Source organism: Strix aluco, chromosome 1 (genome assembly GCF_031877795.1).
Source record: "Strix aluco isolate bStrAlu1 chromosome 1, bStrAlu1.hap1, whole genome shotgun sequence".
Lineage (NCBI taxonomy): Eukaryota > Metazoa > Chordata > Aves > Strigiformes > Strigidae > Strix > Strix aluco.
Genome location: NC_133931.1, coordinates 78,173,444 through 78,200,011, shown reverse-complemented (window position 1 = coordinate 78,200,011; position 26,568 = coordinate 78,173,444). Strand labels below are relative to the sequence as shown.

Below are 26,568 nucleotides of genomic sequence, written 5' to 3'. Positions count from 1 at the left end.
TCATGCATCTATACTCAGGTTCTGGGAACTGCATAACACAAAATAATGTTCACATTCATTTAGACTTTCTTTGCTGCTGAAGACTGTATTCACTACGTGTGTTTGAAGTTAAGGCTCTGATGCATCTGACAGGATGAAGTGAGTCCAGATAGTGCTGCAAATCTGTATGTATTATTCCATGCATGTGATTACTTCTGTGTTTGTTACCATCACTGTCCAGTATCATATGAAGGCAGATAAATAAATTCAGTGTTTTCATAGTGTAATGATTGGATATTATCCTTACACTCACCAAGATTATACTGAAAATATTAATTTGTGTCATTTTCTTAGGTATCGATGTCATAGCCTGGATCCTGTGAGAGAAAACATCAATTCAACCAAAACTAAGCAGAATTATCTCCTGTGGGTTGCTACACATGTTAATGTCCACCTTCAGAGGATTTCACAAACTCTCCATAGCCTGGTGCTCTCTCCACCAGCACTGAGAACTAATCCATGCTGGTAACACTTAAAGAGAGGCAGAGAAACCGCTCCAGAAATGTGTGCCCTTCTCCCACTGTAGTATCTTTAGGTTGAGCACCTGCTGCTGTAAATCCTACTTAAGATTTCCTCTGCTAGGAAATACAAACACCAGGTTCCCTGTCACCCCCGTGCTGTGCTGCTCTCTGTCATGCCCAGTGGCCCCTTCCCCACTGTGCCCCTGGGCCACTGTGCAGAGCAGCAGGCAGCCCTCGGCACTCCTGCGAGCTAATGTTGAGCCACCCAGTAGCACACACTGCTCCTCCATGACACTCAGGGCTGATGCAGCACACCCCCAGCACACAGCAAGGCATGGAAGAGGAGAACAGTCTGTCTGCAGTGACTGCAGCCAGATCCCATCACTATGCATCCTGATTCAGCAAAAGGTACCCCATTTCTTGGTCCAGATAACAATCCAATAATCGCTGCAGATAAAACATGCTCTTCCTTTTTCTCATTGTACTGATGGCATGGAAGCTCATTATGACCATCCTCTGACCTAAAACACACTGCCTTCCCCATACCCACCTTCTCTCACATATGTATGGATTACAGCTGTCCTCCAAATAACCAGCTGCACAGGCATGCATCAGACAAGCCACTCTGTTCCCTGGTTTGTTGATTTACATGTCTTGATACTGGCAGCACTATGCTGCAGGTGAGGAGTCACACATTTGATAACCTCATCCAAATGAGAACTCTCCGATTTCTTTTTTATCTCTTTTCCTACATTATTTTAACTATTTCAGCCAACACCATAAACACATCTCTGATGCAGCCACAAAGGCTCGTCCAGCTGGAAGAGCTGCCAGAGCCGGCTCCTGATCAGCAGACTGGCAGGCAAACAGCAGCAGCACCACCTGCTCGAGGTTGCTAGTTCATCAGCCCTGCCCAAGCTCCAACAGGACTGCGGGGTCCTTCCTCAGCCTGCCCCACGCGGGCTTCGCACTCCCTCTGCCACTGCTGCCTTTGTCTAGGCTCCCCACCCTGTAGGCTGTCCCAAATCAGCACTTGACAGGAACACTCTCTCTACAGCATTACCTTGATCCATCTCAAAGAGGTCCTTGGAGGTTTTATGCCACTATAGAACTGCAATAAAGTAGGATGTTGCTGAAACGCCACTGTGACAAGCAATCGATTCTGCTTTGTGAGGACTCTCTGAAAAACCTGAGAGGTAAACGCTTGTGATGGCCACTAATCCACAAATACGATCTGACGAGGAATTTTCAGTACTTCCACCAAAATTATAGCTGTTGTTAGCAACAGCTGAATTAATTCTCCTACAGGTAAAACCTTCACTTTTGACTATCAATATAGACAAAACAGTAGCTTTTAGCCATAAAAGCTGCTTCTGTTAGAGAAACATACAAAAGATGCCAGATAAAGTAATTCACTGCTCCATGGTACCTCAGAAAAGGGCACTATTCAAGGGGAGAAAGAAGATATTTTATTAAACTTCATATTCTGCAAGTGGTAAATTGATTCTTTCTTATATCGAAACACCTCAAGTGGGAAGCCGAGACACTAAGCACAGGAACAAAGCTCTTGGCTTCTGAGACCAAAGGCTTTTCTGTATCCCTTACTGTTTTTAAAAGGCTGAAATAAAAAATAAAAATAAATAAAACATTTTAAAAAATAATTGCGATATAGTATGCAATTGGCCAAATAGTTCATCCCTTTGAAATCCAGTGTAATCAGAGATGAACAAACATTACTGTTGATATATTTAATAACCTGTCACTTTTTTTTTTCATCTGAAAACAATCTATTGAAGGCTTCATCACAAATCTGAATGAAATTGGTAACAGACGGTATCTGTATCTCATCTGAAATGTAAATGAGTCATTCTTGTCTTTTGGGGGACTAGGATATAAGAGACTGCTCTTCAGTCTTGTGGTTAAAAATAACTTTCCACTCGTCACACACAATATCCCCTTTAATGATCCCTGCTTAGTATTACTTTCATGATGACATATTAAACAAATGGGGACATGACACATCCTCCAAAATTCAAAGGAAGTCAGATATTTAAAATAAGAATAAGCACGTGTAACACAAGACTGGGTATTGCATTACATCTAAAAATATCATACCAAGATCCAGGAAATCAAAAAAGGACAAAATAGGTGTGAGATGCTGCACAGAAGGGTTTCAAACTATTGCCATTCCTGGATGCTGCTCCAGGGAAAATCTCCTACTCAGCCTCAGGCCCTGTCGAACGTTGGAATTGTTCCAGCTGGTTCCTCAGCTGTTCTCCTTTCCCTTAGAGTAAGCTGAAAAGCCATTACCCCCTGAGTGCAAAGAGGCTAGATCATATGTCACTTTTGCCTGTATTCATGCAAATATCTTCTCATAATAATGATAAAACGCTTGCCCAAGCACAATGGATTAATGATTGCAACATACTCTCAACTGAGCTCTTCTACGGTAGTTTGTCAACATTAAAACTATGTAAATGTCAAAGTGGACAACAGCAATACATCATCAGGGAATTTCTAACTGTAGTAATCTAATTACAACCTTTATAACATTGTTTTCTCACTGCAAGAGGTTTAAACTGTAATGAAGAAGAACTCGAGAACAATCTTACAGGAAGCTTCTTTGTATCTTTTAAGCCGTTTTCTGGACTGGGGACAGAACAACACCTTTTGCTAGGAAGACGGATGGACAGATGGGATTAGAGATGCTATTCTGGGAAAGATTCCACTCTGGATACATTGGTGGAAAGAATCAGTCCCACATCACACTTGCCCCATTTTGAGGGTCCTCCACACTAAGCAGCATGTAAAAACAAGACAGTTGCTTCAGCTGTATCTTCAGCTATATCTCAATTAATTCAAGTACCAGAGGCTGCATCAGTGTGCTACCTACAATATTATAATGGAGTTAATTTCCTGTGTTGACAGGGTCCACTGTCAGTGATTCCCAAACCTTCAGGATCAGATAGGACTGCTCATTATAAAGTGACTAGGCAGCAAGGTGGGGAAGCTCTCACAAATCAGTAGTGATTATGTGTTAATACTGCATAATGATTTCTGATCTGCTCTACTACAGATTTTTTATGCATTCACAGAAATTACATACTTCAGTCACTAAGTTTTTTTCATTCTCCACATGTTTTTAGTATTATTTTTTCTCTAATAGTAGAAAATTCTTTTTAACAAAACCCGAGAGACATAAACGAGCATATTCTGAAAGTTGCCTAAATATTTCAGGTATGCACTATCCCGCAAGTTTAAATGAAAATTAGTGAGATGGTAATTTAAAAATCAGAATTAATAATTTGAAATGTTTCAGAAATTATAAACAAGTTTAACCGCATCATGAATAGACCTGCTGTGTCCCACTGCTTTTCCTGCCCTCAAGAGTCTTGTCCAAAATGATTTGATAAACACCCATCTGAGATATTTAAACCAGAGCAGAAGTTGTGGATATGCTTCTTTGAAGACCTCCACCTGATAAACCAGACACAGCTATTTTTAAAGACCAACTAAAAATTGCTAATCTGCTGGCAAGCACTGGAAAACCATGCCATGGTGGAGTCAGTAACTACAGTAGCACTGATGCCCGAGCAGACAAAACTGCAGCAAAACTGTGGATGGGAGGCATAAGAAGTAAGGGACAGAGACATGGCCCAGGGAGGGGGGCAGACCTGGGCTTCCATGGGGCAGCTTGGCAGCTCTGCCTGCTCAGGCACCAGTGCCACTGTGGTTTCTCACCCCACCAGCTGCCTACTGCTGCCTCTTCCCTAACTCGCGGCTTTAGTGGTGAAAAATGAATAGCCCTAAAGATTAAAGTTCCATAAAATTAATTCAACACTTAAAATACTCCAATATCTGTAGTCAGAAAAACAATGACACTAGGAAAGTATCACTAGTTTGAGAACTGAAAAATGGGTTATTCAAGGAGTAATTTACTTAATAGTAAGAAGAAACCTAACTATAGCAACACTTTAATTACATAGACACAGATATAAGTCTTTCACCGTACAGTTACAGTTTAGGTGATGGCTTCTTTTGGAGGATCTCAGTGTTAAGACTGCTCAGGATAAAGGAGGGGTTAGAGCACTGCAGTTTTAAACAAGAGTTGGAAGATCATTTAGCTACTCTACAGTTCAATAATGATGATGATACTTTGCCAGTTAAGGGGATACTGAAGAGGTAACTTCACTAAAAAACCATTACATTGGGTTTGTAAACTTTTTTTTTTTTTTCATTCCAAGCATAACAAAATAGGAAAAGTAGACTGAGGGAAAAGCAAAAACTCCACGTTCATTACCAGTAAGTCACTAAAGCCATCATATTTTCAGCTATATTTCATAAGAAGAACAGTCTTAGATTTTTTTTTTTTTGCCCAGAGATTTCTTTGCTTTAAAATATATTCTGAAATTGTGACAAATTTAATGTATTACTTCATATTGCATGACTTCAACAACAGACCTTGCCTAAAAAGAATTACTTCCTTATGCATATTCTGCATTAAAATTAATCTATTCAAAACACACACCCCCTCTTGCTAGCGTGTTGGTTTTTTTTTTTCAAACACTTGGGGAGTCATATTAATATTAGTGTGACAAGTGTTAAATTGTATTTAAAAATATATAAGATAAATTTCAGTATGTAAAGTACTTGATGATGTGGTATATTTTAAGAAGCAATTTCCTTAACAGCAAGAAACCTTACTATAGCCACATGACAATAAGACACAGCAGCCTGAAATACACACTCTGTACTTCAAAATTGTTCCAATTTTTATAACGCCTGTAGTATTTTTGCAGACTGTTGTTTGCCATGCCATTTCTATCCATTGCCACTGAGTATACAAATAACAAGAGTTGAAAGTCTATTTCCTGTACACACAAAATGGGCACTGCTCCTTGCCTACTCAGCTGGGGATTTTGTTTACCATCAGGTTACACTAACTTATCCCTAACTAAAGACTATATTTCTTTTACAGTTGTAACTCAACCCTTCCTCTTTACCTTTCCCTTCAGCCATTCTCCCACCGCGCTGCTGCCTAGGAACCATCTATTGTCCGGGACTGTGTGACCAACTTTCCCAGCTCCCAGAAAGAAGGAAAGCACAAGAGGAGCAGAGAAAGCTGTCTGCTAAAAAAACAATAGTCACCACTTTCGCACAAGCCATTACTTTGCCTGCATGCCCAGATCTCCACACTGCAGGAGTGGAGGTGCACAGTTTTCACTGCACTTGTAGGTGGCTTCTTCCAAGTACTGAAATCCCAGGACCTGGGATCAACACCCACTGGTTGTGGCCAGTCTAACTTGCTTCTTTCATCCTCCCTAACAACCTTTCACAGCTACTCCAGTGTTCCTCCAGCATCTGATGCTCAGACAGCACACACCAAACAGCAGCCATCTGCCCATGGGCACAGGTCTTATCTCATGAGAACAGTGGGAGGCAGAAGCCATGCACAGCAGTGGTGGGCTTTCATCCTGACCTCAGTCCTCTCCGGCTCTCACTGAGACTGTGGCCATCCTGAACAAAGGGATACATCTGGCCTGGCAATCTCACTCTGTTTTGATAAAACAGGCTTAAAAAAAGCCAAACAACCCCCCCCCCAAAACCCTCATGTAAGCACTGCAACACAATTGCAAAAGTACTGAAAACTGAAACCTGACATTTTATTAAATAAATGCCATTTTATTTATAAATCCCTATGATATGTAGTTGCTCGGCATGGTAAATAATACAAACCCTACAACAACACAAGAGGCAAAATTGCTTTGTTCTGCATTTCTACATTATGTGAAATCACTAACCTGTGATCACTACCACTAGCTAAATAGTAAGTCACAGAAATTACGCAAATTCTATGGATTCAGAAAGATTTCCCATTTGTAGCGGACTTCAGTGGCCACTACAAGTCCCTGCAATACTATAAAATGCCATTTACAGAATGTTCACATGGCTTGAGACAAGCAGTACTTACTGAAATGTGATTAGAAGTAAACAAGCAGAGGTGAGAAGAAAAGGAATTAAGAGGTATTAAAGTACAGGTTCTTTTGCTAGCCCCTCTGGAGAAATATATCTTGTAACCATCTGCCTACACCACCAATGAGTATGAAATTTTTGTGATCATCAGGAGCAAATCATGGGGTAGTATAGAAATATATATGATTCACTCATGATAATGTGCATTTATTGCAGTTTTCTGCATTTGGGGCTTTGTTATCAATCAGGATTTTGCATTCCAGACATCATCTGAGCAAAGCAACACAATCTTTCTCAATTTTTCTTGTCCACCAGCCTGACCTTTTAATGGAATTTAATATACAAATTAATGTCATGTGGACAATGTGCTTTCCTTCCCTTGTCAATACCCTGGGTCATCCAGTAGATCTGGGAGTTTATCTGCATTGGACCTGACCCAAAAATCATATCTGATACTCTTAAGTAAGTTTCTAAATGCTGAATAAATTCAGGTTACTAAAAGAAGAAAATAAAAAGTATCCACATGTATCTAAGTAAGACTGCAATCTCATCTATGTGAAGGTCATTTAAAACACCGTATTATACTTGTTTATATATGTGTGTAAGTAATATGTACACGCTGACAGGAACTGTCATTGAATAACATACAGTCATAATGGGTAATCAGAGTGTGACATGAGAAAAAAAGACTGAAATCACTACCTCATTTAATTGCAATTTTTTAAAGTTCTTTATGGAAAGCAGAAGTTTTCAGGCACACGTATGTTTAATATGATATATTCAGATGTTTATCTTCTTTATATGAGAGACTGTTTAATCCATTTCCTTCATCACTGTAAATTATTTGGAAAAAAAAAATTCGATGATCAAGACTAACAACAGCATAATAAAGAAAAGCATATACAGTCCTGTCACGTAAGAAGTAAAATCCTATTTACTTAGGATCAACTCTATCCCAAATTAACAAAACAAAACAACAAAAAAAAAATGGAATCTGGAAGATAAAGACATAATCTTTTGCTTGCTTGTATTACCAACAGAAAGAAAAAAAAAAACCCTTGCCACACAGTTTTTTCTTTTCTTGTTTTGGAGGGGCAGAACTGCAAGTGTGGTCAAGGGGAATGACTCTATTGAGCCCTCAGATATTTGAACATGCATCACTATCACTGTCACTAATGACACCTAAAAATTGTTATTGACATACACTCATCTGTATTGAATGAGGCAAAAAATACAAAGACTACATTTGGCTGCAAGACAAAAAAATAAAGGGTGCTGAAAAATTAACAAGTGGAGACAACTGTCATGGTAAATATAAGAAGGTGATGCAAACTTAGGAGGAAATGTATGAAAGGAAGAGCTGAAAGAGGAATACAAAGGAGTTGTGAAATAACCAAAACAAGCAGAAAATAGTCAAAGGCCATTCATACTACAAATGTGCAAACTGATAAATTATAGAAACCATCTCAAATAGGGATATTACAAGGAAGAAATCTAGAAAGCACTAATGTGGAAAGAGACTGTGCAGATTACAAAATGCAAATTACTTTGCAATGCCACATGAAGACATGAGACAGGTAGATTGTAGTTACTGTCTGAGTCATCCCTCTACCTGCCATCTTGAATATGATTCTTGCAAAACAACGATATTTGCAAATCAGTCAAGTGTTACAGAAATCAGAACATGTAAGAAGAGATTCAGGTTTGCCAATTTAAGCAAAGATAATGCCCTGAAAAGTAAGATACAGAATATATATATAAAAAATATACTATATATAATATATAGTATAATATACTTATATAATTTAGCTAAAATGGTACGTGTATATATATAAAATATACTATATATAATATATAGTATATTATACTTATATAATTTAGCTAAAATGGTACGTACAAGAAGCAAAAAGAAAAATGCAATCTAGAATCCAACATGATTAATACATAGTCAAGTTCTAAACTGTTCAAACGAAATCTGCCAGAACAATATAATCCAAGAACTTAAGATATTACACAAAATTGACACTACTGATAAATGTGTTATTTTACAATAAGCTTATTTTAAGCTATAAAATCAAGATGAAGCTTTGTCATAGTAATAGAAATGTACCTTTCTTCTTCCTAACTGGCACAACAGCGCATGCAGCATTGCATGAAAACATGATCTGTTTTTTTAAGCCTTGTGAATGCACGCATGTGGAGGGACAGGGGGTGAATTTTTTTCCCTGATAGACTGAAAAGGTTTTCCTCCCGCTGTCACAGATACTGGGCTGTGTGCAATTCTCTTGGCTTTTTGGTTGCTCTCAGTAAAGCCTTTAGTATTTCAGTTTGTTGTTTCGGGGGGGTTTGTTATGTGGGGTTTTTTTTTTAAAGACATACCTGCCCCAAATCCTCCAAAGCAGTGAAGCCTAGCCTGGGCATTTGCTTACATTACATAATGTTTGCTGTTCTCACCCTGCAGTTCAGATGAACTAGGGCGACTGTGCCTCTTTCTAGTGTGAGGATGAGCAGTAACAACTACTGTGGTCAGACAAAGACAGTCTACCAATCCTTCTTAGCACTCAAGCACTTTTTTATTTCTGCAGAAGAAACAAACTTTTAAAGGACAAACACAGTCCTAACTGGTATCTAAGTTCTTGGGATAGTGACCCAGGAGGCTTAGCTTTTCCATAATAACGAAGCTGGGAGATGCTGTGTCTCTTCTCCCCAGTTTGGATTTCTGTTCCCTTTTGAACGACTGCTCTTTTTGAAATCTGCCAAAGTCCTCTTGCCTTTCCTGTTCTCAGCCCTTCTATCAATGTGCAAATCAGTATCATACATTACCTAAGAGGTAGAAAAATCATAAGAGATAAATGTTTCTGGGATTGCCCCTCAGAAACACTGAAGTGTTTTCTGAGAACTGACTATTATCTTGGTCCATTCTTTTTCTCCTTCCTGTTTTTCTAGACAGTCTATTGCTGAATTAAATTAATCTAACATAAAAGCTATGTCCCAATAGCAACATATAGCTATGTTCCAAGCAACATACAGTCCAAAAAATTGTCACATAGTAAAATAAAACAAAAAAAATCACTAAACATTAATAATCTCTTGAAAGCACATCTGTTTTCTAGTTCTCAATAAATTTACAATTTATAAAGTATCATTATTTATATAACTTACATTTTAATTATACATTATTCTTAAAAATCTGAACTTAAACACATTTGAAACCATACAATAACACAATTTTATGACGATTATATTTGTGCATTTAAGTTATCTATAAAAATTTATTCAAACAGAATTTACAAATCATATTTTTCCTATGAATATACAAAATTTAAACATACATTTTCTGCAACTCCTACTGAGTAAGCTATATCAAATGTATTTCTACCTCTTTATCTCTTACTTTTATAAAACTCTATAAACTTAGCACCTTGCTTGTCAACAGATTTGTAACCATCAGACCATATGGATTTCTTTCAAATATTAGTTAATTTAAGGTAAGCAATGTTTCCTAATATCTGCATAGCACTGTGTATTTGTATACTGGCAAGTGAAACCAAAAGATATTTCACAGCCAGCATATTACAAACTGCAAGCACATGGCAGGAAATTCTGTTACCTGCTTCCCAGACTAAAAGAGAAGCAACCCTCTGACAATCCAGATACTAAGATTCACTTATTTAGCACCACATTTGTGCCTAAAACTTCATAAAAGCTACAGAAACAGCAAACACTCTCAAACAAGTAAACTGAGGTCTTCTTATGCAGCTTGTAGGAAACATTTTCACCATCTGGTTTATTTTTTCTTTGTGTAACAGCTCACTAACTGAATTATTACAGTACTAGAAACCTGCAAACAGATTTGAGACAAATGGTGAAAAATGACCAAAGGTCAGGATCTATGATGATACACCCCTTCATTACCTAATTCACAAAAATAAAAACATACAATATCATATCCAATGGCCATGTAAAGGTACAAGGTTTTTCATGGCAGGTAGATAAGCAAAGTGAAAGAACTCAAACCAAGAGACTCATCCAGTGTCATGCCAAAACCTTCCCTCCTGGAAGTCAGGTAAACTGTCACATTTCTGAGTGGAAAACAATTCCAATGAAAGGCAAAGGCTTGCATGGCTACCCTACATTATACTTGCTAACAAGAAATTCTGGAGAGCTTCTTTAATGGTTCTCTGGTAGCTAATGGTTCTCTGGTTAACTAATATGTACTATGAAACTATTGTTTATTGCCTAATGTGAAATCAATCACTAAGCACATAAGAAGCCTTATGAATGGCTTAAATTATTAATTTCCATTTGCCATCTGGTCTCTTGACTTTAGCAACATCCGAATATGATGATATTTGAAATTAGCATTGTTTAGTTTCGGTACTCTCAAAAACATTAAAATTCTTATTGGTAAGCGTTATTTACCATCAGAGAGAAAAATCTTGCTACATTCAGTTTTACATATTTATCTGAGACTCACATTTTTATTGTACTTCAACGGAGTTACCTTAATGCTTCCCTCAGTAAAATTCATTCACATGACTTGCACAGTAACTACCACACTGCACACAAACTATGCAATAATCATGATGAAATCTACAATCAGCTCAGCCTTTGTACTTAATTGTACACTCTGAGATGGAAAAATCACTACAGGAAATGGAGTAAAGAAAAATAAACTAGCAGGGAAACAAGGGTTTCATAAGGTACTTCTGATAAAGGTGCAGGACACATGCAGTCTCTTCTACTTTATATTACATTAAATCTCTCTCATAAGCCTTATAATGAATGCCTGAAGAGATCAAAAATATAGCAAGATTGATGTTACAATTTTTGAGACTACTGCTCCAGAAGAATGCTAGAAGGATAAAAGACATTTAAGCAGCTAAATGCCGTGAACTTCTGTAACTCAGAAAATCCATCTCTTCAGTTTTCAGATGAACTTCAGGCACAGGGCAAAGTAAATTGCCCTTTAAACTAGTTCAGCAGTCCTCAGATGTAAGTAGTGCGTAGGAATAAAGAACTAAAAGGATGCTTCTGGATCACTGAAGTCCATGACCCTGCTGTCAAAGACACTGAATGACTCTCAGCTAAGGACAGCATTCCACTGTAAAACCAATTCATTACTTTAATTCTTATTATCCTGAGGATATTAGCCACTCCACAAACCCAGTGCCCTAATGGCTAAAGGATTTATTCCAATTTCCGGTTTAAATTTTATCAATGGCTGGCTGATTTTTTTTGGTGTGTGTATGTGTCAGCAATCCTTTATCTTCTGTAGCTTCTCCTTAAATCTGATGTTTGCAACCACAGATTATCTGTAGATGGCAGTCACACCACTCTGAGAGTTCTATGCTGTTGATCTATACCCAAGTCAAACTCTCCTCATCTCTCACAACTCCCCTTTCTCCTGGTGATCTCGCTTGGCACTCTGCAATTATTCCAGTTTCAGTTTATCTTTTTGAATGCAGGTGACCAGAACTGTACATAGTCATCCAGGTGAGGTTTCATCCTTAGCTGGATACTCTGCTATCATAACTGAGTCTTTTCTGGATGCATACCTGAATGACCCAGTGACCAACGAATGCTGCTTCTCTTCATTCTGCTTGACCCCGCTCATTTTCTACTGATGAACCATCAGCCTATAGCTGAAATTTCTGCTGTTAGTTCCCAAATGCAGGCACCTCACATTTCCCATTATTAAATTTCATGTAGTTGCTATTACTGCAGTCCTCAAGGTCATGCTTTTCTACCCCATAACATTCTGATCTTTTGCTGTCATAGGAATCTTTTAACTCGGTCGCTAGCAAATTTCATTATAGCGGTGACATTCTGTCACCCCACCACTAGTAAAAAGCACTAATAAAGGCAAACATTCCCCAGAGAGCTCCCTGAGAAATTCAGCCAGCAATCTTTCTCCTGCCTGATGCTCTCTGAAATCACACTAGCTGCCATCTCCCCTCACCTGTATGTACAGCTACTTTAATAATGCACATCTCCTCTAGCAGTGCTTCTAGTCTTCCATTTGACACTAAAACAGATTTATTTTTTTACAGAACTGTTTTTCCTATTTAAAAAAAAAAGAAATTCATTCTCTTTCCATGAACAGCTATCACAGGGCATTGCCATGACATACCAAAGGTTATCAAAAGCACATTAGCTATGCTAACAGGGTGTTCCAAGGCTCCACACACTATTTTACTACATTAATCTACTATATTACTGATTTTAATGACTGGCAGGTCTCTAATAACTCAGCTTCTTCCTGTCTTCTATACAGATATAGCCATACTAGATGTAATAAACAAATTTAAATGCCTTGCTATTAAGGCTGTGACTTCATATGTCTATAAAAAAATTAATATTAAGATAAAAATCATCTATTCTTCCCCTTCCTCAAATATAACTGCAAATATGGCTTATACTTGTGGATTGTGGGTTTCTTCCTTTTCTACACTGCACCTACTCCTAAAGCGCAGTATCATCTGCTGGGCAGTATCTTCCCCTTTCATACAAGCCTCCTGGTTTTCCTTATGTCCTTTTTCAGGTGACTATTCACCTACAAGGTACTGAACCATGCTCCTACAAGATTTAGTTCCTTGGTCTGGATACTCATTCCTGATAGTCTGATTAATCTTGAACTCCCCACCTGGAGTACTGTGTCTAGCTTTGGGGTCCCCAATATAAGAAAGATATGGACCTGTTGGAGTGAGTCCAGAGGAGGGCCACAAGGATGATCAGGGGGCTGGAAAATCTCCCCTATGAGGACAGGCTGAGAGAGTTGGGGCTGTTCAGCCTGGAGACGAGAAGGCTCTGGGGAGACCTTATAGCAACCTTCCAGTACTTAAAGGGGGCCTACAGGAAAGATGGGGAGGGACTCTTTATCAGGGAGTGTAGTGATAGGACAAGGCATAATGGTTTTAAACTGAAAGAGGGAAAATTTACATTAGATATAAAGAAGCAATTCTTTACTGTGAGGGTAGTGAGACACTGGAACAGGTTGCCCAGAGAGGCTCTGGATGCCCCCTCCCTGGAAGTGTTCAAGGCCAGGTTGGACAGGGCTTTGAGCAACCTGATCTAGTGGAAGGTGTCCCTGCCCATGGCAGGGGGGTTGGAACTAGATGATCTTTAAGGTCCCTTCCAACCCAAACCATTGTATGATTGAAAACATGACAAGTCTCCCCTGCACTCCAGAACCTGAGACGGTGGGACAGCTGACAGCAACTCATCCTTGCTTTCCTGTGCTGCAGGGACTTCACTGACACCCACCCTGCTCTTCTCAAATGTCTAACTCTTTTTTTTTTTACAGTGCTCAACCACATGACACATTATTAATAATTTATGGCAGGACTCACTTTAGATAAGACAAGTCCCAAGCAAGGTGCGGAAATTAGACCCAATATAATTCTGTACAAAGAAAATTATTCCCTTCTGCAGAGCCATCAGCTTGCCCCACTGCCTAATACAGGAGCTAATTATCACAACCACAGAAACTCTGTGCAGGCCTTCACCCCTCAGCACACAGTAGACTGATATCCTCAGGTGCCAAGAGAGTATCAAAAAAATGAGAATTATAAATACTAGTACAGAAAATTTTGCCCGCGCTTTGTAAACCAGGGCTGCTCCAAGGCCTGAATTGAACCATTCCATACCAACACATTAAAACAAAACAAAAGAAGTGATTTAGATTCAACTCAAAAAGTAGTATTTAGGCTAAAATAGCCAAACATATATTCTAAGCACATCACTCTGTGGATATTGTTTTTTGGAAACCAGAAGTGTCAAATCCTGCTTGAAGTAATTTCTGTGCTGTAACTGAATACAGACAAGGAGGAACACATCTGGTGCCTGGGCTGTGCAAACATATTTATAATTAAGTAGAATTGAATACCAAAATCCAGCAATGATAGAATTCATTAGACTAGTATAATGCTGTATAATTACTCTCTTTTTTTATATCATCCACTGTATGCTTTAAGAGCTCTTTTTACCCATTGATATCAATGTGCTATGACATATTTATATACACCCTGTATAAAAGGCTGAGGAAGTATTAGACATGTCAGAGGATGACATGGGAAGGCAACTTTTGTACAATAACTACACTGTCAGTGAAACAAGAGGAAACCAATTTAAATTCATTCCCTGGCATGTAACTCTACAGATAGGTACTGGATTTACATTTTGTAAGAAAAGGTGCTCCTTTCTATAGTAGGGAAAAGCCCTGACATGACAAAATCAATACATCACCTTTTCCACCAGTACTACTTCCTCAGCTTGCTGGCCTTGCATTACTGGCCCTCCACCAAACACACAATCACACGGACCTTTCTAAGCATTGCCCTTGGGTCTTTCTGCACTGAAACCATCTCCACACATTATTGCTCACACTTTAAATCTGAAAAGAACTGCCAATAGGCAATTGCTCTCTCTGAGCCTCTATGTGACTTCCTTTGCTCTCCTTCTTTCCTACCAACACTGGCCAGGTGTCCTGCAACTCCTACCAGACAGCCCAGCCTCCCTCCTGGGCTGTAACACAGTGCAGTGTGTGTAGGTCTTATCAAAGCATCCTGGGCCACCAGGGAAAACCAGGGGCTCCACAGCCAAGTTTGGCACTGACAGAAACTTGGGCTGACACCAACAAGAAAGGGTTGCCACACTTCTTCAAAAAAGTTTGTTGGGTTCCAAAGACATTTGCCATCACTGTCCTAATTTTTTTCATCTAAAGCCATCTGCTGCCTCACTCACATGCTCTCCATCTCCCTCTCAGTGCACTTGCTTCTCTTCATTGTCCATACAGAGGAGTAAGGGAGCTTGGACTAACTTAAGAGGTAAGTTAGTTAGCAAGGTTGATAGTACAAATATCCTGGTTGCTCTCATAGATGGGTTTGTGATTATGCCCACGCAGCCCAGTGACAATAACAGCCTTCGGATCAGGCTCAGCAGGCAATTACGGAGCCAGCACAGGGCTTGCAGACCGGCCCAAGGGACAGAGAAACTGCCTACAGCTGCGTTGCCTTCCCCCTTCAAACAGTGGCCAGATACCTACCTGATAATAGCAGTCTCTCCAAAGCTGTAGCTACAGCCAAACAACAGACAAGGAAATGCAGACAGATAAAAGCAGTCTGCAGGGACAGCAAAAAGATAGCTGAAACCAATTATGATTTGCACTTATTTCACATCAGCCCACAGGTTTCTAACAAAAAAAACAAGGGCCCTGACCAGCCACTTCATTTCCAGCCCTCCGCCGTTTGTGAAAGTTATTTGAGCTATGTGCCTGCAGGCTCAGGAGGAACTGTTCTGCATTAAATATATATTGAGTTCATAACCAAAATAGTATCTCTGAAGTGGTATTTTTATTGTAAACAAAAGCTGCAAAAGTTCACACCTAAGGTTCCTTCAGACAACAGAGAAAAACTGCATTTAGCAGTTGCAAACAGCCAAAAGGAACATTAAAATCATTAAGCCAAAATTTAAAGGATGCGGGGTTGTCTTTTAAAAGGAGAAGGCTTGTGCACAAACAAGAAAATAACATGTTCTTTCTATAAACTATGGTATGCAGAAAATTTATCTTTCAGTAGTTACTAGTACAGTTAAGAAATGCCATATTCTTGACAAGCTTAGGATTCAGAAGACATGGAAGATACAATAAAAAGAATATTTTAAAACTCTGCTGGACCAGAACAAAAGTTAGGCTGTTATTCAGTGAAAATTAAAATAAAGCACTTGTTTAGTAAAGAAGTGTGCATGAACAGGATCTTCTTTTTATTTTCATAATTTTCTAATTAGCTATGTTAACAAAGACATATTTGAAACAGAACTAATTTCAATTTTACATCGCTTCATTTGTTTCATAAAAAGCAGAAAGGACCGAAAAAACACCCTAATAAACCACCAAAATAGTTTTTAAATTCAAAAAATGCAAAACTTCAAAAAAGAAACTGCCAGTGATGACTGAGGAACGATTTTTCAGATTCACTTTCACATTTCATAGGAGAGAACACTGATTATTGACCTCCATATTCTTGATGCAGAGCAATCAAAACACGAGCATCACAGGAATACATGGCAGTATCTTACTGTTCACAGTTCTTTACAAATGTTCAAAAACATCAAACCTGCAATTAGTCTACTGTGTAAGGTGTCCAATTCCCAGGAGGATTCCCGTATTTCCTTACTGTCCTGGGTTTGAGCGAGCGGCTGCACGGTGCTCAGTTGCTCTCTGAGCTCAAACCATGACACTCAGTCTACTCTTAACTGACACTAGGCAGAAGTATACCTACAAAGTGATCACCAAAACAGCGCTGCTATTCAAAGGGGAAAAAGAATGGTTTTGGGGAAGCGAAGCGTCCCACTTCAGGGAGCCACACAACCTCTGACTCCCAGCAGTGGCCAGGGACCACCCTGGTAACGGCCCTCTCCCACCAGTTGCTGAAGCCACCTGTGTGGTGGAGTTAAGGCACGTATCTACAGCCCAGCCGAGGCTTTCTGGACAAGCCCTGCCCACTGCGGGACGGAGCCTGGGCAGCTGCCCCGAGCCAGCCGCTGCTGGCAGAGCAATCAGTGCAGCTCCCTCCCAAATATCCTCTTCTCCAAGCAACACTCGCACGCAAAGCAAGGAGCAGACTGAAACATCAGAGGACTTGTGTCCTGGCAACTTGTGGGAAGACAATGCCTTTTGCCAGAGCTCTGCAGCCCTTCCTGCCTCACACAGCCAGCTGCGTCCCTCAGATGCTGTGGGAATGCCTACATTTTTCCTAAGAGGAAAGCAAGGCAGGACAAACCATCTTCACAGGCCAAATACAACCCCAGGACCAAGACATCAGCATTGCTCTGAGATCTCTTTTATGCCACATGCTTTTGAAAATCATTATCGTATCTTTCAGATAACAAAATTAAACTCAGTAGAATTTGCAATGAGCAAATAATATGGCTAATTAAATATTTGCATCTCAGATTGAAAGCCTGAAATCTTCTACCACACTATCCCGCAACTGGCAATGAAAATAAATAAATCAAAAAAGTAAAACCATGTGAATTATCTAGACTTGATATCACAAAGATGCAGGGACTCCCATGGTGAAATCTGTATCTAGAGAAAAATATTACATGTTCTGATTTGCTTTTTATTACATGCAAGTGTGGCCTGGTTTGCTAGTTTCAAATACATTTAAAAAGAAAAAAAAAAAAAAAAGGCAGGAAGGCAGTTTCATAGCTAATTAATCCCTGAACCTTCCAAGAAAATGAGAATATAAAAGTCACCCACAAAAAGTAAGGGCTCCAAAACTAATATTACCAACATATACCAGTAATTTAAATCATTTGAATTAAAGATTTTAAAGGAATTACTTGCATACTTAAAGTTCAGTATTTGCATAAGTCTCTGCAAGATCTGAATAACTCAGGGAATTTGTTTCAAGTTTATCTTAAAGACCTAGAAGGCACCCCAGATACAGCACTACCATTTAAAGGTTACAACAAACTCGTGGAATCAGCATGAAATCTTCAGAAGACATATTGATATATTTTTAAACTTTTTCTCTGTCCTTTGAAGGGTTTTACAATTATTATATCAGCAGTATTCTCATGTAGAGAGGCTTGGGAAAAGAATATGGCAGAACACAGAAGAATCAATCAGGTGCAGTGGTTGGATATTGCACATCATTTATTCATATTTCAAAAGTGCTGCTATTAAAATGCAATTATATTTTTGCTTTGTCTTCATTCAAAATTTAAAAAATGTGAAGGGTACTTCATTGTTTCTCTACACATTTATTTCCCTAGAAATGCAAGGAAACTCCCAGTCCTTTTTTCTCACACATTGCTAGAGAACATCTTGAAGACCACAGAAAGTCTACACTGAGAGCCCGAACATTTTAAGCTGAAGAAGACAGCATCAGCAGTCTTGAACAAAACTGCTATTTCTGTCATGTTAATTGGTCACTAGAATAAAATATTCACTATACAAAGAAGTTGGTGACTGGAATCAAATGGTCATTATGCAAATGAGGTTAAAAATATAAAAGCAGAATCCTTCAAATATTTTCATATCCTAAGTATGCACATCTCTTTGGTATTTATACAATAGATTCAGGGAGGCTCAGCCTGCAAACACTTAGTCACAAAGGAATTTTATGAGATGTCTCACAAAAATTAATGTGAATACTTTTGCATAGAATGGTTCTTGGAAATGTACCCAATAATAATTAATAATAATGACAGTCTTACCTGGTCCCAGGGACAGATGATTCCTCCAAAACACATAAAGAGATATCCCATGGCAACAAGACATACCCAAACCACCAGAGAAAATATACGAAGCAGCTTCTTAAATACAGGTTCTACGCAGACAAGGATAAATATAGCGAAAAAAATTGCTAGGGCCGTTGGAACAGTTATTAAAAATGCCACGTGGTCTTCAATTTCCTGGAAACAGAGGAAAATGAAAAGGAAGTTAAAAACTAATGTACTTAAAGGTCAGACAGCAATAACATACTCTAATCTGATTGCACACAGAGGTCCCAGAAAGACATGACTGAATATCAAAAGTGAGTTGAACCAAAACAGGATTTCTTTCACTGTAAGAAGCTGTTATGTGGAGTATTGACTTCATAAACAACTACTAGCCACACTACTGCATGGTACTTCTTTTACTAAATTGAGAAATATATTAATTGAAGCAGATTGAGAAAACCGTAAATCACACTACAGTAATGCACGAAGCCTGTAGGACTGAGCAAATTAAAAGACAAACCCGATCTGCAAAAGCGGAATAGCCTTTCTGCTCCAGAACTCAAAAGATTTCTGTGATTCATGTGGTTTGCAGGTGAAATTCAAGCACCCCTATTGAAGACTCCAGCTGTCAAAATGCCTGCCAAATCAACTATGTGTCCATAACTCTGTAAAAGCCGTTTTGACTGTGAAATTTGCCAGGTACTATACATTTTGCTCCTGTTTGAAGTATTTATCTAGAAGGACAGGCTCTAGATTACATATATACATTTTCTCCTAGCAACTGCTTACTTCAAAGTGTGCAAACAACACCCTGAGCAAGGACTAGAGTATAACTTGAAGTGAGATTCAGAATAAACAATATTTAAATTTCTTTACAGAACTTCCAGAGAAGTTACTACACTAATATCTTTAAATCACCTAGTGACGGATGCATTAAAAAAGAATAAATATTTAATTTTATATTCCTGTATGTGTTGAAAAGCATCTCTGGTTGAAGTACAATGATACTGTATCAAAGTCTGGGCATAGGATCTTTACTTATTTCCCCAGCTGTTACAAATTCTAACAGTCTCGTTTGTAGCAAAAAGGATTGCAAAAGCAGGCCCCAAATGCTGCTGTTGCAACAGTATAAAATCCTCCACTAACCACACACTTCAAGCAGAAAAGGCTGGTATTTATTTTCATGCTGGTGAAATCTTGGGAACAATCTGAATGTACCTATTTGATGATTTGTAAGATTCCTAAGCAAAAAGTAGTAACATTTCTTTTTCCCTTGCTTTGTAGTTGCTTTCTTAGTGCCCTGATAAATCTTGTTTATTGATGGGTTTTCAACTTAAATACTTAACATTTTACTTAAAAGCTTTTCGATGTGACTTCTCCTTTCTCATAAGACTTGCTACAATTAGAGCAAAACTGAAAATTTACAAGTACATTTGTAAATTTACAAAAATGTAAATTTACAAAAATTTACAAATGTTGTCAGCATTTTTGGGGGGTTGGTTTTTTTCTCCAGATCTAGTAAGTTTTGCACCCCAACCTCTATAGAGATGCTTGCCATAAGGTTCTTTCCCCCTCCTCTCTTCAAACTTCTTTCTTTTCCTTGCGGCCCTGCCTACACATGCACTGCACCTCCCAACTCCCACCCGCTCCATCAGGCGGGTCTGCCCGCTGCCCCCTGCCTCAAATCCACTACCACCGCACCTGCGGCTACCTTGGCACCAGCAGCCCTATGCCGGGAGCCGCTCGTACATGCAAACCCGCTACTGAACATCAAGCAATACCCACCGCATTTCAGCAGGAAAGGCAAGGTGAGGAGAAGCATACCACCGTATGGCCTCTAGCCCAGGAGCAGCCACCACCCCGGCAGGTTCAAACCAAGGGAAACACCAAGATAAAAGCCCACATCTGATCGTGCAGGCTGCAGATTATCATTCACGTACCCAACCCCGCCCAACAAAAGGCAGCTCATCTTTCAACTCTTCTTATTCTTTCTTCCCTTTTAAATTTACAAAGTCACACATTTAAGCAATTTTATGTATTATTGCAGCACTGATAATCAGGATGTAAGCAAAAGAAGAGTCAAGAAACTGTAAGCAGTGGTGCTAACTTTGAAATGCAAACACTAGTCTTCCAGATATTAAATACACACATTAAGGCTTTCCAGCACTTGGGTGGTCGTACTAAAAACAAATTTATGGGCTTAAAGTTAGGCATAGAGGTAAGTGTCCACATGAATACAGAGCAGTATGAAGTAAGATATATGCAACCTTGCATAGTAAGAGACAAAATATAAAACCTAACTAGTCATAGTAAGAGCTACTGATTTATGTCTCTGAATTCTGTGATTTTTGATCATTCCCATCTCTGAAATTTGCTTCAGTGAATTGCTTTAGTACTTTAACAACCAATCTCAGTTTAGATAACACTAAAAGCATTTAACTTCGACCTTTGACTTCTGCACTTCCAGGTGGGATTGCAAAACTCTTGTTACAAGATCAGAGGAATTAGTCCCTTCACTGATTACAGGACATTATGTTCCTTGCACCCTCTGTCATGCAGTCAAGGTCGCAGCACCGAAGGAACCCACAAGCTCCTGGAGGAAGCCAAGACTCAGGAAAAACCACAGATCTAAATGATGGCAAATTAGTATGTCAGTGATAACAATCACGCTACAAATATACTAGTGAGAATATCCACATGCACTTCAACAGCATGCTTCTCCATTTCATTAAAAAAAATAAAAGTATTGTGCTTTCTAGGACAATCTTGCCTCATGACAAATGAAAAATATTTAGATTTCAGTTTAGAGCATATATATGGCCACATAGCTACATATTTCTATATGTATTCTATCATTAGATCAATCCATCAAAATGTTCCAAATTAACAGCTAGCCAGTCGGTTTCCTTTTTTTAAGCATACACTAATCTCAACAGTTAGCTAAGCCATTTTGATCACTAAATCTAAAATTTTATTTTTGCTTTCTCCCCTTCTCTGGATGGCTGTTGCACAATTTTACATTTTGTTTTGGTATAAACATATGCAGGAAAAAATAGACCACAATGTATCAGCTCCTCATCACAGGTGCCTGAATACAACCTCCCTAACTGCAGTAGGACATCACCTTTCCAAGCTGACTGCAGAACAACCTGCTTCTGATGTCGCAACCTGCTTGCATCACACTGTACGCTGTGTGAATTGTGAAGTAAAATTGAAATTTAAAGACAGAATAGTATACACATTAGGCAATTAAAAAATATATGAGAAAACAATCATTACTAAAATTTGAATCCTTTCGAGAAAGCCTTAACACGTACAGGGGGATTTTTCACAATCCTGCCTGTAAAATACACGTTAATGTCAGGTCAACAAAGGCAGGCCTTATGAGACAGGGGGGTGGTTTTGGAAACTACTTTTAACAATATTTTCCTATTACTTCAGAGGAAACAAATGTTTGTAAAATTGTAACTTTGCGAGAAGGACATTTAAAGCTTGTAACTTCCTGATCAATATTGGCAATCAACAGTGTGTTTAGAAGGTTAAAAGATCATGTTGGCTGCAAAGACAAATCCTGAAGGCTAACTGTTCTGCTTCCTTAACCATTTCTCAAAGAGGTGAGGAAAAAAAAAACCCAAAACACCTTCCTTCTTTTTTTGTTGCTAGTCTCAGAAATTAAAATACACCAGAGGTAATGGAATTAAAATATCAGCATGACACTTTCAAACATAATGGCTAAGCCTGTAATACATGGATCTTGCCTGACAGCTCTGTCTTCCTGAGTGTTTTCTATCTTGCTGTCTTTTAATTACTGAAGAAATTAAAAAGTCTACTGTTAGAAATTTTCCCAACCCCCATAAATTCTTCAGAAGTGTGTGATAATCTTATCACCACTAAAATCTGAAGAATCACTTTCACTCATCTTTCCAAAGCCCACAACTTTCTCTCATTCTACATCCTGTTCCTTCCTCTTCCAGATAATGCCATGCCCCCGGTTTAATTTTAAACAGTAAAGCTGCTGTAGAGTACTTTACTGTTTTATATAAAACCATACAGCTTGACAAAGTACTCTATAAAAATGAGCAAACAAGCATTTAAAATACCAGTTTTAGCATAAAATCTTTTACCATGGTCCCTCATTCTTTTGGTACTTTTTCCTTTATTCTTTTCATCTACTGGAATTTCACAGCAGTCTGTATACAGAGGACTCCTGCTGAGATCTGAAATACCACACACTTTGAATTAACTCAAACCATTTACGGTGTTAAATTCCTCCTAAAATCACTTTTTGCTGAGATCAATGAAACACTTTCTAAATGTAAATATAAAAACAAGTGAGTAATGTTCTTCAGACATGAAAATTATGTATGATTTCATACATCTATTTTCAAAAATGTGTTAAAAAAACTGTTACAGGGCTAGAGGATTACTAACTTTCTGACCTCTCTCTCAAAACAGGACAACATCTTCCTTTAACCTAAATGACTGAAAGAGTCAGTTGCAAAAATTGTCCATTTTTCCAGTAAAGTCTTTTCCAGGACTTGAGAGGCTTAGAATGGTTTTCAGAAGACATATAATCATCCTTCCCTTCATAAAAGTGGACAGCATTTCAATTCTCTAACACCTCAAGAAATAGTTCTCTACAAAGCCAAAAGCTACAAAAGTCTTCTGGCTACTTGTGACTCTTACCCCATGGTTTTATATTTTAGTGAATCTGCTTACAGCTGACTGCACTGTGTGCCATCTGCTAGACAGCTGGAAAAATCTCCATTTTATTAGGAGGTGTCGTGCCCTGCTCCTGGCCAAGTAGCTGTACAGCTTCATCTAGGACTTCATCATTTAGCACAACAACGGAAAAGTTTTGGCCAACCATCTCAGATTTCTTTTCCATCAATTCCGTCATTATTAATCCATCTTCACTTCAGAAATGGTGCAGTGTCTTTAAGGCCAGATGCTGTTTCCAAGCCCACATGGTATTTTCTGGATCCACAACTTAGAAACACTCCTCTGCCTTTCGTGCCCACCATTTATCTTTCATAACACAAAGCTTTGCTTGTTTTTCTTGCTTAGCTGCCTGGTTAGAAGCTTTCTCATGTGCCTTTTTTTTTTTTTTTTTTTTTTTTTTAAGCTTTTATTGAGCTTTGTGAAACATGTTCAAGGACACTAGCAGAAAATTAATTGAACTGTACCTTTTAATCAAACTGTCCTGAAGTTTGTGTTCACAAAGCTTTTGATTTTCACTAAGGCCCTATATAATTGCATGCCTGAGATTTCTTCCCTCTGATTCAGCATTCCCTGTTTGGCTTGGCAGATCAATGATAACAGCATCAGGTTCAAATCCAGTTGTTTCATGATGTCTGTTGTCTTGAGAAATTCGGTTCTCTCTATTAATGAGTCTGATGTGCAGTTTACACTTGCTGTTAGCACACGGTGATAGGTGATATTTGGCTCCTTACTAGTCCACCATCAGCCCAGCAATTTGAACATCGTATGTATCAGGTAATTCTGATGGCATTACAGCTGCCAAGCTGCAGCATGATGTCATACAGAACCATCAAGAAACAGTTCTGCATCCATTCCCAAATTCTAGATCATTTTGTATTTGTTAGTATCTTGTGACACTATTAAAGCAGTAAGACTTCATTCAAATCCTTCAGATGACTTTCTGGTCATCTGGAGCCTCTCCTCAAACTTGACAGTCATGAACAACGTGCGCTATAGAATCTCCCCTGTATGAGAAGTGTTGCATTTTACAACAGTGCAGTAATTCTGCTGAAATCAACAGGAACTGCTTTTTGACTTTACAGGGTCTGTCCTAGTTCGCACACAGGACTAATAATGATGATACAGTGACCAGCCACGCAGGTATTGTGAACACCCTTCTGACCACCTATGTGCTTGACTACAGTGTCAAGCACTTTTCGCCAGTGGATTCTTTCTAGGGAGTCCAACTACATACAGATGTTGTTCATCTTCTCACTTAGTCAGTAGAAAACAATTGCATCCAGATTTTTTCAAGTTTGCCTGAGAGCTATGAGTGAACCTCGCCTGCCTCAGAGTTGTAGCAATGACTTCCAGGAACACAAAGTCTGACATACCAGAGATCACAGACTTCTCTGCTTAATGCAAAAACATCAGACCTCACAGAGGTCCTTGGAAGTGCTGAGGACGAGTCAAAGGCCATGGCTGCAGTGCAAATAACAGTAACGTAAGAAAGGTTAAAAGAAAAGTTCTGGAGGCAAAATATTGGTTGCTAGTGAGGAAGCAGACAACTGTGGTAGCATTGCCAGAAATGCTCCCAAAACGAGACAAGTTGACAAGCAGAAGTTCCATAGCAGCTAAGAAAATGTATTAAAGAGGGAATTCAAAGAAACGGTGAAAATTTGGGAATAGGGAGGGAGCCTCTAGAAGGTAGCTGAGCTAATCTAAAGCTAATCTGAGCTAATCTAAACCAGAAGCGAACAAGCGAGTTTGCTGGCACTTCAAAGGTCATAGGAAAACATTCAGACTGAAGAGGTTATAGAAACATAGTATGTAGTTTAAGAGAAGCAGTAATGTCATGGAGACCTGTAATTCGCAACTAAAGAAAAGGATAGAAGTTGATTAAACTCAAGTAAGAAGGAAATGGCAAAGAAAAGCCAGAACAGACAGACTCTCTTTCTAAAAATTTTGCAGAGAAATAAAACACCCACGTGAAAGTATACACTCTTCTATATAAAAACTAAAAGCCTAAGAAGCTAGATGGAAGAACTAAAATGCCTGTTGTTCAAACAACATTATTTACACAATAGTCTTACTGAAAACTTGGTGGAAAAAAGACCATCAGCAGAATACTGAAAAAGCAGAAAAGACTGAAAGCCATACACTTCAGCAGGGGTTGAAGAAAGGCTTGTATTAACAATCTAGGAGAATCAACAAATAGCATAAAGTCCCTATGAACCAAAAAACTAGACTGAACAGCAAAGGCTTATCAAAATAAATGACCTAGAAGACTGGTCATCCAACCAGGACAGAAACTATTTGAGATCCTATGAAATACAGAGATAAGAAAGGCTGTCAAAGAAGAAAACACAACTGGTCAAGGGATACTTCAGTGACTCCCAGCTAGACTGGCTAAGGATCGCAACAGCAGATGGAAGCTGAGACCACTGTCTATATCTCATGCACAGCTGCAAAACAAACTAAACAGAAAAACAAACGAACACCCATACAGAGGAACAGAAAACACTCAATCTGATCTCAAGAAGCGGAAAGAACTTGATTCATAAAATATTATTGTTGAGGAGCTACTTTATAACAATGACAAAGCTTGTTAAGCAAACAAATGAAAAACAAACCCCAGACACTAAAATTGAAAGGGGGAGCTAGAAGCTTACAGATTAAAATCTTTGTAGGTGGCCTGAAGACACTATAAAACTCAGAGGCACAGGCTAATCAATTCCCAAAAACAGCTTGAGAAGGACCAAAACACAACCAGAATGCCTGAACAGCCAAGCAGTGCAGATTCTAAAAACTGTCTTTCAAAAAAAAATTAAAGGGGATAATAAAAAGGACCATAAAATGTATCAGGATTAATATAAAGAGTCAATAAAGCAGTCCAAGAAAAGAGCTTGAGAAATAATTTTAAGAGAATAAAAATAAGTAGTATATTCTTTCTGAAACTTAATCAGGAGTTGGCAGCCTGCTAAAGGACTTCTAAGCAAACAGATGATTCAGGTATTAAAAAGAACAGTTAGAAAAGAACAGACTGTAGCAGAAAGGGTTTGGGGTTTTTTTGTATCTGTGTTCAGCATGGGGTAATTCTCATTACAGAATATCTATACAGGGTGAACACATCAGAAGTTCTGTCTCAAATTGAAGTATCAGT

At 38.7% G+C, this 26,568-nt stretch overlaps 1 protein-coding gene across 2 annotated transcripts in view; it reads right to left on the bottom strand.

The window, feature by feature from the left end:
* The window catches only part of ADCY2 (adenylate cyclase 2), a 235,559-nt gene that overhangs the window by 197,104 nt on the left and 11,887 nt on the right, over positions 1 to 26,568 (bottom strand). For both annotated transcript variants that reach the window (XR_012623430.1, XM_074825640.1), the window contains exon 2: positions 18,699 to 18,896. Coding sequence is in view for 1 of the 2 variants with exons in the window: in XM_074825640.1 (XP_074681741.1) it covers positions 18,699 to 18,896 (198 nt within the window). In the remaining variant the exon portion in view is untranslated. The remainder of the gene's footprint in view (positions 1 to 18,698; positions 18,897 to 26,568) is intronic.